The following is a 14,184-nucleotide window of genomic DNA, read 5'->3' as shown; positions in this document are numbered from 1 at the left end:
TCCTGTTCCCACCTCAAACCGAAGAAGTTAGCCTGATACCCTTTGCCTACTGGGCAAGAGGCAGAAGGTATATTCTTTTGGAAAACTGTACCCAAGAGGCTCCAGACTAGAATACCAAGTAGCACCTAACCCACCCACGAGTAGATAATTCTGCCCAGGCACACAGAGTTCCCAAATGTTTTTTAAAGAACCCTTTCAGATACATGCACCCCAGTGTTCACTGCAGCAATACTTGTAATAGCCAAGGCATGGAAGCAACTTAAGTGTCCACTGACAGATGAATAAAGATGTGGTACATAAATACAACAGAATGTTACTCAGCCATTAAAAAGAATGAAATAATGCCATTTTCAGCAACATGGATTATCAGACCAAGTGAAGTCAGTCAGACAAAGACAAATATCAATATGATATTGCTTATATGTGGAATCTAAAAAAATGATACAAATGAACTTATTTACAAAACAGAAACAGACCCACAGACACAGAGAACAAACTTATGGTTACCAAAGGGGAAAGAAGGTGGTAGAGGGAGGGATAAATTGGGAGTTTGGGATTGACATATACTCACTACTGTATTTAAAATAGATAACCAACAAGGACCTACTATATAGTACAGGGAACTCTGCTCAATATTCTGTAATAACCTAAAGGGGAAAAGAAGTTGAAAAAGAATAGATACATGTATATGTATAACTGAATCACTTTGCTGTACACCTGAAACTAACACAACACTGTAAAGCAACTACAGTCCATATAAAATAAAGATTAAAAAAATAAAGAACGCTTCCAATTTAATATTTCATTCCAAGATAGTGAAGCCCTCCTGGTGATGGCTTCTAAAGGCAGACAGATGGTGGGTTCCTCACATCCTCAACTAGTCAGTCCTAAATGAAGACAGATGAGACAGAGGAAGCGTACAGCCAAGTTACATCGTTTATTCTTACCAGCCCAACCGCACTGTGGTATGCCCGAGCCGGGGGCCCATGAGAAACTTCTGCCAGGAAGAACACAGACCACGGATCCCTTGGGGCTAATATTAAAGGCTTGAGCATCTAATAGTGGTCCTGGATCTTTTGGTCAAGCTCCTTAGGGTGAGGAAGCTTTCCTCTCTTCCTTTGAACTTTCTTCCTTTGTGGAAACTTTTATCGAGCTTTGCACGACTTTGTATGAGCTACTAGAATTCCTTTCACACCAGATGACCTGAGAACAGAGCCCAACGAAGTGACTCACCTCCCAGCTAGACATGCTTGGTTCCAGCCTTTTAACCAGAAAATGCTCCTCCCAGGCAAATGGAGTAATATCATGTTTACTATGGCATCAGCAAACTAACAAGCCAACCCAAACAAACCTCTTTATTCATCTACATATAAGCTTGTTACCGCCAAATCTCAGTGACGATATTAAAAGACTCCTAAGGAGTATTTTAGGTATAATCTGCTCTTCTATGCACAATTACTGGTGGCCAAAATCAAATGAGGAAAACAGTTAGTGGTTCCGCAAAAAAAAAAAAACAAGAAAACAGAGTTACCACATGATCCGGCAATTCCGCTTCTGGGTATGTACCCAAAAGGACTGAAAGCAGACTCAAGTAGATATCTGATCATAGCAGCATCTTTCACAATAGCCAAAGGTATAAACAATCCAAATGTCCATCGACAGATGACTGGATAAACAAGATGTGGTATATATATACAACAAAATGTTATTCATCTTTAAAAAGGAAGGAAATTTCGACACAGGCTACAAATGGGTCAAAAACGTCAGTTTGGGAAGATGAAAAAGTTCTGGAGGTGGATGGTGGTAATGCTTGCATAACAATGTGAATGTACTTAATGCCACTGAACTACACACCTAAAAATGGCTAAAATGGTAAATTTTATATTATGTATATTTTACCACATATACACAAAATGATCAAGTGAGGAAGGAACACTGTTGAAGTGATCCCTCTAACCATGAACACCCTGGTCATGGTTTCACGTGGGTTTTAATTGTGTGAATTACAGAAAAAAAAATTTCTTTAAGCGCGTGTGAAAAGGTTATTCTCAGATGGAGTTAAAGTTATAACCAAAAGGTATTTATCCTCCAAGGCTGCAAGTGATAATTTATTCATTCAACAAACATTCAGCGTGCACCTACCCAAAAAGCGGAAGAGCTGGTAGTTAGGACCCTGCTCCTTGGGGATGTACCACCTGGGTCTGAATCCACGCACCGCTGCTTTCCAGCTGTGGGGCCTTAGACAAGCGATGTAAAATCCCTCTAACTTGATTTCCTTCTGTGTAAAATGGGAAAGTAATAGCACTCACCTCATTGGCTTGGTGGGAGGATTTCATGAGTTAAGATGCAGCTTAGGACCGTGCTGGCATACGTTAAGTCCACTGGAAAATGTAGAAGGAAATGTGGTTTTCCTGCTGTGTCCTCACTGTGTTGGCCACCTTCAAGGACCCTGGAGCCCTGCAGAGGCGGGACGTGTGGACAAAAGCCCCGGCTGCAGGCTGAGAACACGTGCAGGAACCTTCACGTGATGTGCCTGCCAGCGTCTCCCTATCTCCCTGGTACATCAGTGTTCCTCAGACCCCAGGGTCAAGGACTTCAGCCAAGGGCTGACGTTAAAGAGATAAGAACTTGCGATTGATTAACTTCCTCTTTGCAACGATGCCAACGCTAGACACCCCAGCTCCCTTCTCACACATTTTTTCCTCCTTCCTTGCCTCCCCAAATGAGTTTTCTACCTCATCAACCTTCGTTATCATCTTGTTCGCTGACTGCCTTTTCCCTAATCAGGTGATAAGTTGATCATTTCTGAAACATAATAAAAAATTATAACAAATGGGAAAAGGTAGTTTGGTATTATCTTTGTGAAAAACAAAATAAAACAAACTTGTATCTATGTATATGCTTATATATACACAGGTGGTGAAATTTTTACAGTGAAAATGAAGACACTGTGTATTCGTGGTTCTTTTCATGCGGGTGAGCTACAAGAGGGTTCCTCATATTCGTTTTTGTGTGTTTCCGGATTTTTCTGTAACGACCAGGTACTGATTTTGTATGTAGTAAGAGAAAATAAAATAATAAAGGGGTCTTTAGGGATTTTCAGGGTGGTCTGGTACATTTCTAACGCCAGGCTTGACAACAGTTTCAGAAGCTTGTGATTTTGAAAGTTGGGTAAGGAGTCACGTTCGGGAACGTGTCTGAGCAGATAGGCAGCCAGCATGACTCGCTTTACCCAGAAACTGAGCAGTTATACTTTGGACAAACTGGACCAACTAGGTTTCAACCCAACTGCTTTTGACCAAGTCACCTGGAATCAATATACAGTGTTTATTAAGCAATTGCTTTAGGGATTTAGCGTGCTATTTAATAGGATGTTCATTCTTTTTGCACCTCAAGTAACTGGTGTAATAGGCTTGCCTTAGGGAGGATTTTAATGGAACCATTTCCCCCACTTGGGGGACACATTTAAACCAGTGCAGCTCTGCTCACATTTGTTCCCACGGTTGCTAATTTTCCGAGGCGCTGATAGCTGTGAATCGTGTCCTACTCCGTGGGTCACTGTCCATGGACACAGCCTGGAAAGTGGAGATTATTCCTTGCAGCAACATGGTTCATCGTATGCAATGACACCGTAGGACCCAAAGCCCTAGTGGTTGATTTCTTTTTATTCTAAACTCTCTAAGCATTCTAGAAACACCTCAATGTTATTAGTAATATTCTAGGGTAGCATTCATCAAGAAAATCCTATCTTCAGGCACTAAAATATTCATGATAAATGAAGCAATACAAATCATCTGCGGTGGTTTCCAAGGCAGTCCAGAAGTTTCCTGACTGCTCCTCCTTCCTTCTCTTCCCACTCTGGACTTTCTCTGCAGTTTCGTTTCCTCACTCCTGTCGCTTTGGTTATTTACTAACTTTATTTATTGCAGTACAGTTGATTTACAATGTTATATCAGTTTCAGATGTAGAACATAGTGATTCAATATTTTTATAGATTATACTACATTTAAAGTTGTTATAAAATATTGGTTATATTCCCGGATGAATATAACACAACGGAAACACCCTCTTTTCTCTTCTTCAAAGGTGGACCCAGCCTCAGGATCTCAACTCTCACCTCTCTGACACCTAAACTGCAAACTTCCAGGCAGCGAAACTGCCTTCATTTTGCATGCCTGTATTTTCTAAGTTTTGTATAATCATCAGGTGTTACTTTCGTAAAGAGAAGACGTTATATTTTAAAATTCAGAGGAAAAAGTTAACTTCTCACTGCCAGCGTGGGATAGAATAGCATCCTGGAAGGAGCCAGAGCTCAAAGGCAAATAACCCATAAGCCTGTTTCTAAACACTGCCTCCCTCTTTCCAAATGTTCTTTGGTCCACAGGGCTTGTTATTTTAAGATGCGATCCTTCTCTAGAATTTCTTCGAGGGCACTAATGAGAATTTCTTTAAAAATTCTTCCCAGTTTCTAAATTAATTCTGTTTTGGGACTTCTCTGGTGGTCCAGTGGTTAAGACTGTGCACTTCCATTAGGGAACACGGGTTCGATCCCTGGTCGGGGAACTACGATCCCACATGGCGCGTGGCCAAAAAACAACAAAAAAAAACAACCCAAAAAAACACCCCACAATTAACTGTGTTTCACTGGGGATAATATACTCTGCAGGCCCACGGGCTCTTCTCTTTAAAAGTTTTCAATTTTCTACTGACTTTCAGACATCTACGTCTGACCCTGGAACAATGTGGGTCCACCGATACGAGGATGTTTTCCAATAGTAAATCATACTACAGTAGTCCATGATCTGCTGCTGGTTGAATTCTCGGATACAGAGGAACCGACTATAAGTTACAGGGGGTTTTTCGACCGTGTGAGGGTTGGAGCCCCTAATCCCCGCGCTGTCTAAGGGTCAAGTGTATTTATACTCACAAGCAAAGGCTTGGACCGGCAGCTCACACAGACCACCCCCTACCCTTACATGGGCTCATCTCCTGGGTGGGTGCACCACAGGCTAACATGGGCCCACAGAATCCTGCGCCTTCCCTCGGGCCTGGGTGTGGTGGGCAGGCAGGGTTGGCCTAAAAGTATATATTGCCTTCTATGTTTTTCCCTAGGAAAAGCCTCAAATTAACCACAACAGCTGCATTTTCAGAAAGTCATTATTGAGGTAGAGATAGCTAGCTGTTCCCCCTCCTCTACTTCCTCTTCTTTTCCTTTTGTTACAAAACCCCAAATTATAGCTGGGCACATAACCACCCAGAATAAAGGAGCCATTTCCCAGCCTCTCATCCACCACGTACGGCCTTGTGAATAAGCCTAGCCAGCGGGATGTGAGTAGCCTTGATGCGTGCAGCTTTCAGGTGTCACCCTCAAGTGGAAGGGGTGCGACCCTCCCCCTTCACCTTCCCACGAGTGGGAATGGCCCACGCATGACTGGAGGCGGCGTGCCGTCTTGGACAATGAGATCAACACGTCAGCAATGGGTGCATCACATACAAGGAGGTAAGCGCACGATGTCGCCCAGCCACCATACGAGCTAAGGACGCCTGAACAGTTTCGTGCAAGAGAAACAAAATTCTATCTTGTTTAAGCTATTATTGTTGGTTTCAGTTATAGGAGCCTAGTTCCTGCTCCCACCCACCTTTACCCCCCCCCAAAAGCTAAAATGACTGAAGGAAATAAAGTCAGGGGAGAAAGACTACTGAAATGCAAAGTTAGTAACCCAAATTGCGCTTAGAGAAGACACAGCCTTTTATTCTGCTCAGCAACTGTGCATGGAGCCCTTGAGCCTTATGAAATGCTGACCCTTGAAATGTAAATGTCTGAACCTTCCTTGTAAATTACCCAAAGCTAAAGAACTCTCTGCTTTCACAGGGCTACGATCCTTCTTTCCACCCAGTGGATAGAGTTCACCGGCGCTGCTTGGCCCCCTTTCCTGCACTTCACCATGTAAATGAGGTATTTCCAGAGAGAGCTCGGTACAGGAACACGTAAACACAAGTTGCTGATTCAGACTTCTGCCTGGGGTCAGTCACTTGGGAATTAAATGAGGAAGTCTTAGAGATCTTACTTGTAATGTCTTTGAAAGACAGAAGGAACCCGATTAATCATGACCTGACATATCCCATAGCGCACACACATAAATCCCTTATGGAAAACAAAATACAACTGACATTACTTCAGGTCTAAGTCACTGCAGGGAGAAATTCACACAACACCAAAAGTGGGATTGCTACCTCCAGATCATTTACAGATGAGAGCAGGGATCTTCTATTTAAGACACCGAACTACATAAATAATGATCCAATGTCCCGTTAAAAATTTCAATTCAGATTAATTCAGAACTGGAAACATTAAGTTTGACTTAATTCAACCACCACTTTATTGAGAGCTTATTACACACCAAGCCAAGCATTTTCCATAGGTTATTTAATTCTCATAACCACCTTTTCCTTTTTCTTTTTTTTTTTTTTTTTAACAGATGGGAAAACTGAAGCCCAGAATATTTAAGTGACTTGTTCAAATTAGTAGCTGAGCTGGACATGAACCCAGACTGCAGGCCTCCAGAGGCCACCTCTGCCCTGACCTGGGTGTCACAGATGATGTGGGTGTTACAGAAGATGTGGAGATGATTAAGATTTTAATGTGGTCCTTGAAGATAACGAACGTGGGAGAAATATATATACATATACACACGATTCCGCATAACACAGGACAGAGCATTCAAAGCACCGTAACACGAGTAAAATGTATTCTCTCGGTACAGAGGCAAGAGTATGAAGTCCGTTTCAGGGGCTGCAGAAGTGTGTGGCCCACTGGAGTGGCTCCTGTCCCAGAGGATGTAGCAGGCCCCATATGAAGGGGCTCCCACGCTCACTACCTACCAGTCTTGCTTCTCCAGCTTGGTCCCTGATCCAGCTCCTCTGTCTTGCGATCTCAATTTCCCTCTGGGAAAAAACTTCCTGTCCTTGGCTCAAGATATCCTCAGACAGCCTTTAGGCTGTGCCTCCCAAGTCTCAACCTTATTTAATAGTAGGTCAGAGAGCCACGGTCTAGGCCCAGTTGAGACATTGGCAAGAAAAGGATGCAGGCACAGAAAGGTGTTAAAAAGGCTACTGAAATATTTCAGGCGATAGATTCCGAAGGGCTAAAACAGGGCAGTGGGAATTGCAAAATGAGAACAGATTTTAAAGAAATGTTGGAGGAGTATCTATAGGATTTCCTAACACACTGGATGTGGGGAATAAGGAAAACAGAGACGTCCGAGACTAGAGACTGACTGTAGTGTAGCTGTCTGGAGGATGAGGTCACCATTAACCAAGGCAGGTTAAATCGGAAAAGAGCTAAATACAGAAGTTTCTATAGCACAAATTTGGGGAAGACTAGAAAGTATTAATGACATTCATTGTGGACATAATTGTTTAGGATGTCTGAGGCCTTACACAGCTCAAGCACATGGTAAGGGTGGAGGTGTGCTACAGACGGTCTTCAGAGGGACAGGTGAAGAAGATTATTGGCTAAAAACGCGCGGGGGGCTTCCCTGGTGGCGCAGTGGTTGAGAGTCCGCCTGCCGATGCAGGGGACACGGGTTCGTGCCCCGGTCCGGGAGGATCCCACATGCCGCGGAGCGGCTGGGCCTGTGAGCCATGGCCGCTGGGCCTGCGCGTCCGGAGCCTGTGCTCCGCAACGGGAGAGGCCACAACAGTGAGAGGCCCGCGTACCGCAAAAAACAACAACAAAAAATGCGCGGGGAAGGCGTGTCCCAAGGACGTGATCTGGGGAGACCTCCTCCCGGAAGAACTGTATCGAGTAAGGAAGCCAGAGAGACAAAGAGAAGGACTGGCGAGAGAAATGCTATCAAGGAAGCTGACCAACTAGACATAAGCGCTCAAGCAAGTCACTGTCTCACTCTGGGTCTCTGCTTCCCACTCCGGGAAACAAAGGACTTTGGACTAGGGTGATCTTTAATGTCTCCCCTGGATTTTAGGGTGATGAAAATGTCTGTACCTTCATTGTGGTCACATGGGTGTATACTTTGTCAAAACTCATAGAACGGTCCACTTAAAATTGGTGCATTTTATCAAATGTAACTTATATGCTCCATTGAGGTTGATTTAAAAAAATTCCCTGTCTCTAAGAAATTATCCATTTTATGCAAAACTATTAATGGTAGTATGAAATATTCCATTTATGAGTATTTTTTCATCAGAGAAAAAGAAATATGGTTCAAAAACTGTATACCCTTAATCCCACCCCCACCACCCACCCGGAAAAAAATCCCAAACACCACCATGAATTAGAAGAACTTGTTTTAAGAAATCAGTCCCTGATCATTCCGAATGTTGGTATGAGTGAGCAGACATCTTGAAGTGTTTTGCAAACGCATGGGAAAGTAACGAGAACTTCCGGCGGACTCTCAGACGTGGCATGTGTGGTAGGTTTTGCAGGACAGCCCAAGAGCCATAGGGAAGCAGTATGGCAGCCCTGGCTCTGCTAGGACCTACAGCTCAGTAATGACCTCTAGACAAATTTGCTTCAAGTGATGGCTCGCAGGAGTATAACACGTGTGGGTCAACACACAGCTCAATTCGATAACGATTTCTAAGGTGCAGGAATGGATGCTCCTGGTGGAAGGTATATCCATCTTTAAAACAACTTAAGCTCCTTGACAGCGGAAGCATCATTTAATTAGAAGGGAGAGCTGCCCACATCCCTGTATTGAGTCTATTATGGGGTCTGTCATTTATTATGATTTCTTTCCTTTTTTGCAAATTTTAAGAGGTAGTGCCTTAGAGAAATAAGTATGATCTGTGACAACAAGGTATAGTTTTTGGCTCTACGATAAAGGTAGCTCTACGGAGAATACCTTCGGGTCATGGGAGGACATGTACGTCTCTATCATCATACTTAGTCTGTCTCCTCTAACTGATCATGAACTCCTCCAGGGCAGGAATCGAGTCTTAGTTTCCTTGAGCACTTAGTCCAATGTCTGAAAGACCACATATTCAACACATTTTGGCTGAATTGAACTTGGCCAGAACTCTTCCCTTGGGAAGAACCTATCTAAGACACTATTTAGAAGTTATGGGTTATGGCTTTATCTTCCCTTTCTTTTTTTTTTTTTTTTATCTTTCCTGGCCTCCTGTGGGCTCTCATCCTTCCTTCCTTCCTTCCTCCTTTTCTGTATTACAAGGTACAGAAGGAATGAGGCTTTGGCAGGAGTAATAGGCAGAGAGTAAGGAGTGTGTAACTCCAGTAATGTTTCTTGCATGAAATAACGACAAATCAGTTACCTCCAGGGGCCAAAAATATTCAAGTTTATCTGGAGTAAATAATATGTGCTCTGCTGTTTGTGATCAAGAACTGGGAGATTCAGATAGTCTAGGCAAGTTGTCCAAGACTGTTCAGTGATGCTGCTGGAACCAGAATTCAGGGGACGCATGGCAACTCGGCCACCCTGTCCAGACTAAGTTGTCCCAGGACGTTCTTTCTCGACCCTTTCTTAGTGGCAACATAGGCCTCAGCATTTAGGAGGCCTGAATGAATCAAAACTATTAACAAATACAAAAACCTGGAGACACTGAATGGTACCATAGTATGGACAACTCTTTTTTTTTGGCTGCTTTGGTCTCCGTTGCTGCACACGGGCTTTCTCTAGTTGTGGCGAGTGGGGGCTACTCTTGGTTGCGGTGCGCTGAACTCTCATTGCGGTGGCTTCTCTCTTTGCGGAGCAGGGGCTCTAGGCCTGTGGGCTTCAGTAGTTACAGCACGTGGGCTCAGTAGTTGTGGCATATGGGCCCTAGAGCACGTGGGCTCAGTAGTTGTAGCTCATGGGCTCTAGAGCACAGGCTCAGTAGTTGTGGTGCACGGCCTTAGTTGCTCTGCGGCATGTGGGATCTTCCCAGACCAGGGATCGAACCTGTGTCTCCTGCGCTGGCAGGTAGATTCTTAACCACTGTGCCACCAGGTAAGTCCTGGACAGCTGTTTCGAAGTCAGGCAGAACTGGGTTTGAAAGCTGATTCCACCACTTCCTCGTTTCATAAATACAAGTTACAAACTTACACTTCAGTTTCTTCTTCTGAAAAACGCAGTATCAATATATACATTGTTAGGGCTATTTTGAACATTAAATTAGACGGATAAAGCACTTGGTATAGTTCCTCTTATATAGGAAATGGCCGAGATAATGAGAGCAGCAGTAACAGTAACAGCAGTAGTGGTTACTGTTGTTGCTACTCTTCTGTCTTCCTTCAACGTATGGAGTTAAAGTATATATTAAATGAATATTTAGATGTTTTGATGAAGCCCTGTGAAACACGGGAAAGCCTGAAGATTAAACAGTATGTTAGTTTACACTGAATCAACTAATAATTGAATGTTGACCCTGGGAAGTAGAAAGAATCATAAGATAAAAAGAGCTTACACAATCACTTGTATAATCACTTGTGTAAAGACACAGAACCTAAGAAATGTTCAACCACAACATGGTCTTTGAAAATAATAAAATGCTCAAGATGTCAAAAGGCCCTCAAGTCTGCCCCAAATTACCAAAGGACAGGGCTGGCCGCAGCCTGGGGTCGTCTGGGAATTGTTTGTGGAGTCGGACTTGGATCTTACAGGATGATTAAGTTGTATCTTGACAGGGAAGAGAATGGAAGGCCACCCAGGGCAGAGACGGGGCATCCAGAAAAGCACGCAGTGGTGTTGGTTATCTTGGCTTTAGGAACGCAGCACAGAGATTTTTGTTACACGGCAGTAGACGGCAATGCCTTATTAGCTAAACCCTCGAATTACCCCGGTACCCTCGAGCCAGAGAGGACAGTCACTGCTGTCCACAGCCCCTTTGTAGGGAAAACCACTTTGTCCACGCTTGCTTCTGACCGGGTGGCCTGGATGGTCCTACTTCGCACCAAGAGGCAACGCTCTTGCCCCTCTAGGTGGAGAAGATTGGAAAGGGGCACCTGAACCGTGGGCGCCCACCCCAGGGCCAGCCCATTTTCTGACATCTCCTCCGTCCTGACCCCAGGCATCCTAACCACAACTCCTTTCATCCACGAGATCAAGTGGCATTTCAGTTCTCTGTAACCAAGATCTTGTTCTTTCCCAGTTGTCCTGGTAACACAGCAAAGATCCAGTTTTTGGAAGTCATAGTATAAAAGGCTTTTGATTTGGGGCTTAATTCCAGGTAGCGTTTCCACAATGGCTGTGTTTTTTCCAAAGAACAAATTTCTGTTTCACGGACAGAAGTCACTCCCTGGACGGTGACAAACATAAACGTCTTCATTAACCTGCAGACACAGCCCTTATCACACACGAGCACTGGATTCTGTCAATAACAGTTGAACCTCCAGGTGTTTCCGGCATTAGTGAATTATTTACTGGCGACCTTGAGAAGGAGTTGTAGGTTAGGTTTAAATAACGGGAAACCAGCTATACCAGGCAGAGCAAAGAGGAGTGAGAAAGCGTGTTTCATAAACGTTTTTTCTTTAAATAACACGGAAGTTCTAGTGCCTCTGGCCATGTGAGCGCATAATTCACTGGCAATGCCGCGTGCTCTCTGTCTTCTGTTTGGCTTTCCCTGGGGTCTGGCTCTTTATTCCACACAAAAGAAACCCTTCTGTGGGCTCCATTAGAGAGAAGTGATAAGACACACTCAGATGCATCGCTGTTTCACGCAGCTGACCCCTCTTTGCTGCTGTATCATTAACTGACTCCCTCCTCCAGATCTTTGAAACGCTTTCTAATCTGGTCTCCTGATGTAATCTCAGAGCAAGGAGCTCTCAGAAGTTGGAGAGCACAGTTTTTCTTTCCTATCCGAAGTATGGCATTTAAGATAAAGAGCTCTAGTGATTAAGCGATACATGTAGCCTTGAAAACCTGCCATGGCAGCTTTAGTGTTGCGTCCTCACACAGCCCAAGCCCTGCCAGGATGTCTAGGGACAGAGGATTCATTTCACTTAACTCTAGGGGACAGCAGACAAGAGGCCATGAGAAGAACTGGGCACCCAAAGAAGATACCACTAGTTTAGGGCACTGACTGTAAAAAGGATGGCGTTGAACTCAGAGGAGTAACTCTTTGATGCAATTTCAGGCACTATGATAAAGTGAAGAATCCCAGGCACCGTGATGGGAGTGATGCTTCTGTGATAAGGGAAGGAGTGGAGAATGTGTTCTGATATTTAATGAATGACACTAGGTAAGCAACTGTCTTCTCACACTGGACCTGAGGTACCACTTCAACCCTGGGGAGATCTGGAGATCTCTCGGGGGACTGGAGTGTTTACGTGCGGTGGCAAGATGGGGCGATGGTGGTGGAAGTGCAGGCGTAGACCAGAAGGGCCTTCCCAAGGAGCCACCACTGCTGCTCTGGGCACTTTCCGCTTGGCCAGCATCTTTCTGGCATCCTGGGGGTTTTGGACTGCTGTGCAGAAGGCTATCGGGGGGTGTATGTTATGGAATTAGGGTCCACTTCTAGGTGCCTCAGTTCTACAACATAGAGCTTAGCCCTCCAGCAGGGGCTGCCCTGAATCAAGAGAGAACTCCCTGGAGAAGGGAAAAAAACTATCCTGAGGACCACCTAGACCCCCCTCAGGTCTAAGGATGCCCCTCAGTGCCAACCTGAGCCCAGCTCTACTCCACAATTGTGCTGATGGGACAGATGCTGACCAGCTGGACCCAGAGCACAACCCTCTCCCATAGATCCCGGAGACCACCTGAAGTGCCAGTTTCTCACCTCATGACTCACTCTGGAAGACGGCCATTGTGATACCCCCTCCCCCCGCCCCCTTCTGTATTTCCGGTCGCAGAGAAGGCAGCTCCAACAGCAGTGGGGACCTTCTGAAGGAGGTCAGGCAGGTCCTAGGTAGGGGATTCCCCTTTGGCTTGTTGGCTCCCTTCTGCTAAAACAGACCGTGGCTCTAGTCGGCCATGATCTCCTGAGGATCCTCCTGGGTGGAGCCTCCCAGCAGGTGTGGGACCAGGGACAATAGCCGGCTCCATCCACAAACTGCCAAGATGCCCTAAGTCCCCATCCCGTCTTCCTAGGGAGGAGGCTCTGCCTGGACCCACCGTCTGATAAAACCTGGAAGTGGGGCAGGGTCGGTCTTAGCCTGGAAGGCAGTGGTGGTGGAAACAGCAACAGCAGCTCTAACACGGACTGCCCTGCCCCTGTGAGAGGCCTTGTGCGATCTCGTGCCCTCCGGCAGAAGCCAACAGGCCCGGCCCTGCCCACCCTTCCTCCAAAGGCTGTGCTCCCACTGCCGGGGGCGGGGCCTCCGCCCCGGGATGGCAGAGCTGCAGGAGGGTATTTGCTGTGGCTGGTTCCCAGAGTGAGTCACAAGCTGAGAAACTGCCACATCCTGTGGCGTTTCATCAAATCCTCATGAGAAGCAACAGGACAATCTGTGATTATCCCCCTCTCACAGTGGAGAAACTGAGTGCCAGAGCTCAAGAATCTGGCCCAAGGTCATACCGTGAAGAAAGGTTAGAGCCAGGACCTCAGTTCCCAGAGTGTGAGGCTCAGAACGCTTGCTCAATTCAAAAGATCTGAATGCAAAAAAAAAAAAAAAAAGGATGAAGAAATGCTTATGCCCAGGCTCAACCTCTAAATGATTAAATCGGAATCTCTGGAGCTGGAACCAGGGGATCAGCATTTTAAAAAATCAGCCAGGATTGAGAACCAGGGCTCTAATGCCTTGAAATCTGAATCTGTCCTTTCTTTCCATGCAGGCAGAAGCTCCTTGGGGCAAGACCCTTAATGCCGAGCCCAGGCCTTGCAAGTAGTCAGCGCTCGTCGAACGTCTGCTGAGTGACTGCATCCTCAGTTGAAAATCCATACAAACCCGGGCTGGGATATGGGGCATGTTTTGCTTTTTTTGTGTGAGGTAAGAGTCATGTGTGTGTCATCCGGATTTGGGCAACCCGAGAACACAAATTCCAAAGACGATAAATCCCCCCCACCCCCAGCGTGCTAACGTCCCAAGAGAGGAACAGGCTGTGTTGGTTATCTCCTGCTTTCAATTAAGGAGGCTTCAGCCAGATTCCTTTGTGTGCCTCTGAGGCCCAAGCCTTGTAAATGGCACACTTTCAATTATTTATCTAAACAAAGGTGAGCCAGAGGGCAGTTGTAAACACTCGCCTGATGAACTCGAGCCAGCTCTGAGCCCTTGGAATTTTCAAGCTTTGG

The 14,184-nt window shown here is 45.4% G+C and overlaps 1 protein-coding gene across 13 annotated transcripts in view; it reads right to left on the bottom strand.

The window, feature by feature from the left end:
• The window catches only part of CCBE1 (collagen and calcium binding EGF domains 1), a 246,096-nt gene that overhangs the window by 60,528 nt on the left and 171,384 nt on the right, over positions 1-14,184 (bottom strand). For 3 of the 13 annotated variants that reach the window (XM_024754906.1, XM_024754910.1, XM_024754907.1), the window contains exon 1: positions 2,310-2,561. The exons of 5 other annotated variants lie outside the window; for them this stretch is intronic. Coding sequence is in view for 5 of the 8 variants with exons in the window: in XM_024754909.1 (XP_024610677.1) it covers positions 1,532-1,607 (76 nt within the window). In the remaining 3 variants the exon portion in view is untranslated. Of the gene's footprint in view, positions 1-947; positions 1,209-1,233; positions 1,451-1,531; positions 1,667-2,309; positions 2,564-14,184 lie in introns of those variants that run through there. 5 more of the 13 variants (XM_024754909.1, XM_024754903.1, XM_024754904.1 and 2 more) reach the window with 5 other exon arrangements.

Source organism: Neophocaena asiaeorientalis, unplaced genomic scaffold (genome assembly GCF_003031525.2).
Source record: "Neophocaena asiaeorientalis asiaeorientalis breed wild unplaced genomic scaffold, Neophocaena_asiaeorientalis_V1.1 scaffold124, whole genome shotgun sequence".
NCBI lineage: Eukaryota > Metazoa > Chordata > Mammalia > Artiodactyla > Phocoenidae > Neophocaena > Neophocaena asiaeorientalis.
The sequence above is the reverse complement of the archived record's forward strand: the minus strand, read 5'-3'. Positions and strand labels throughout refer to the sequence as shown.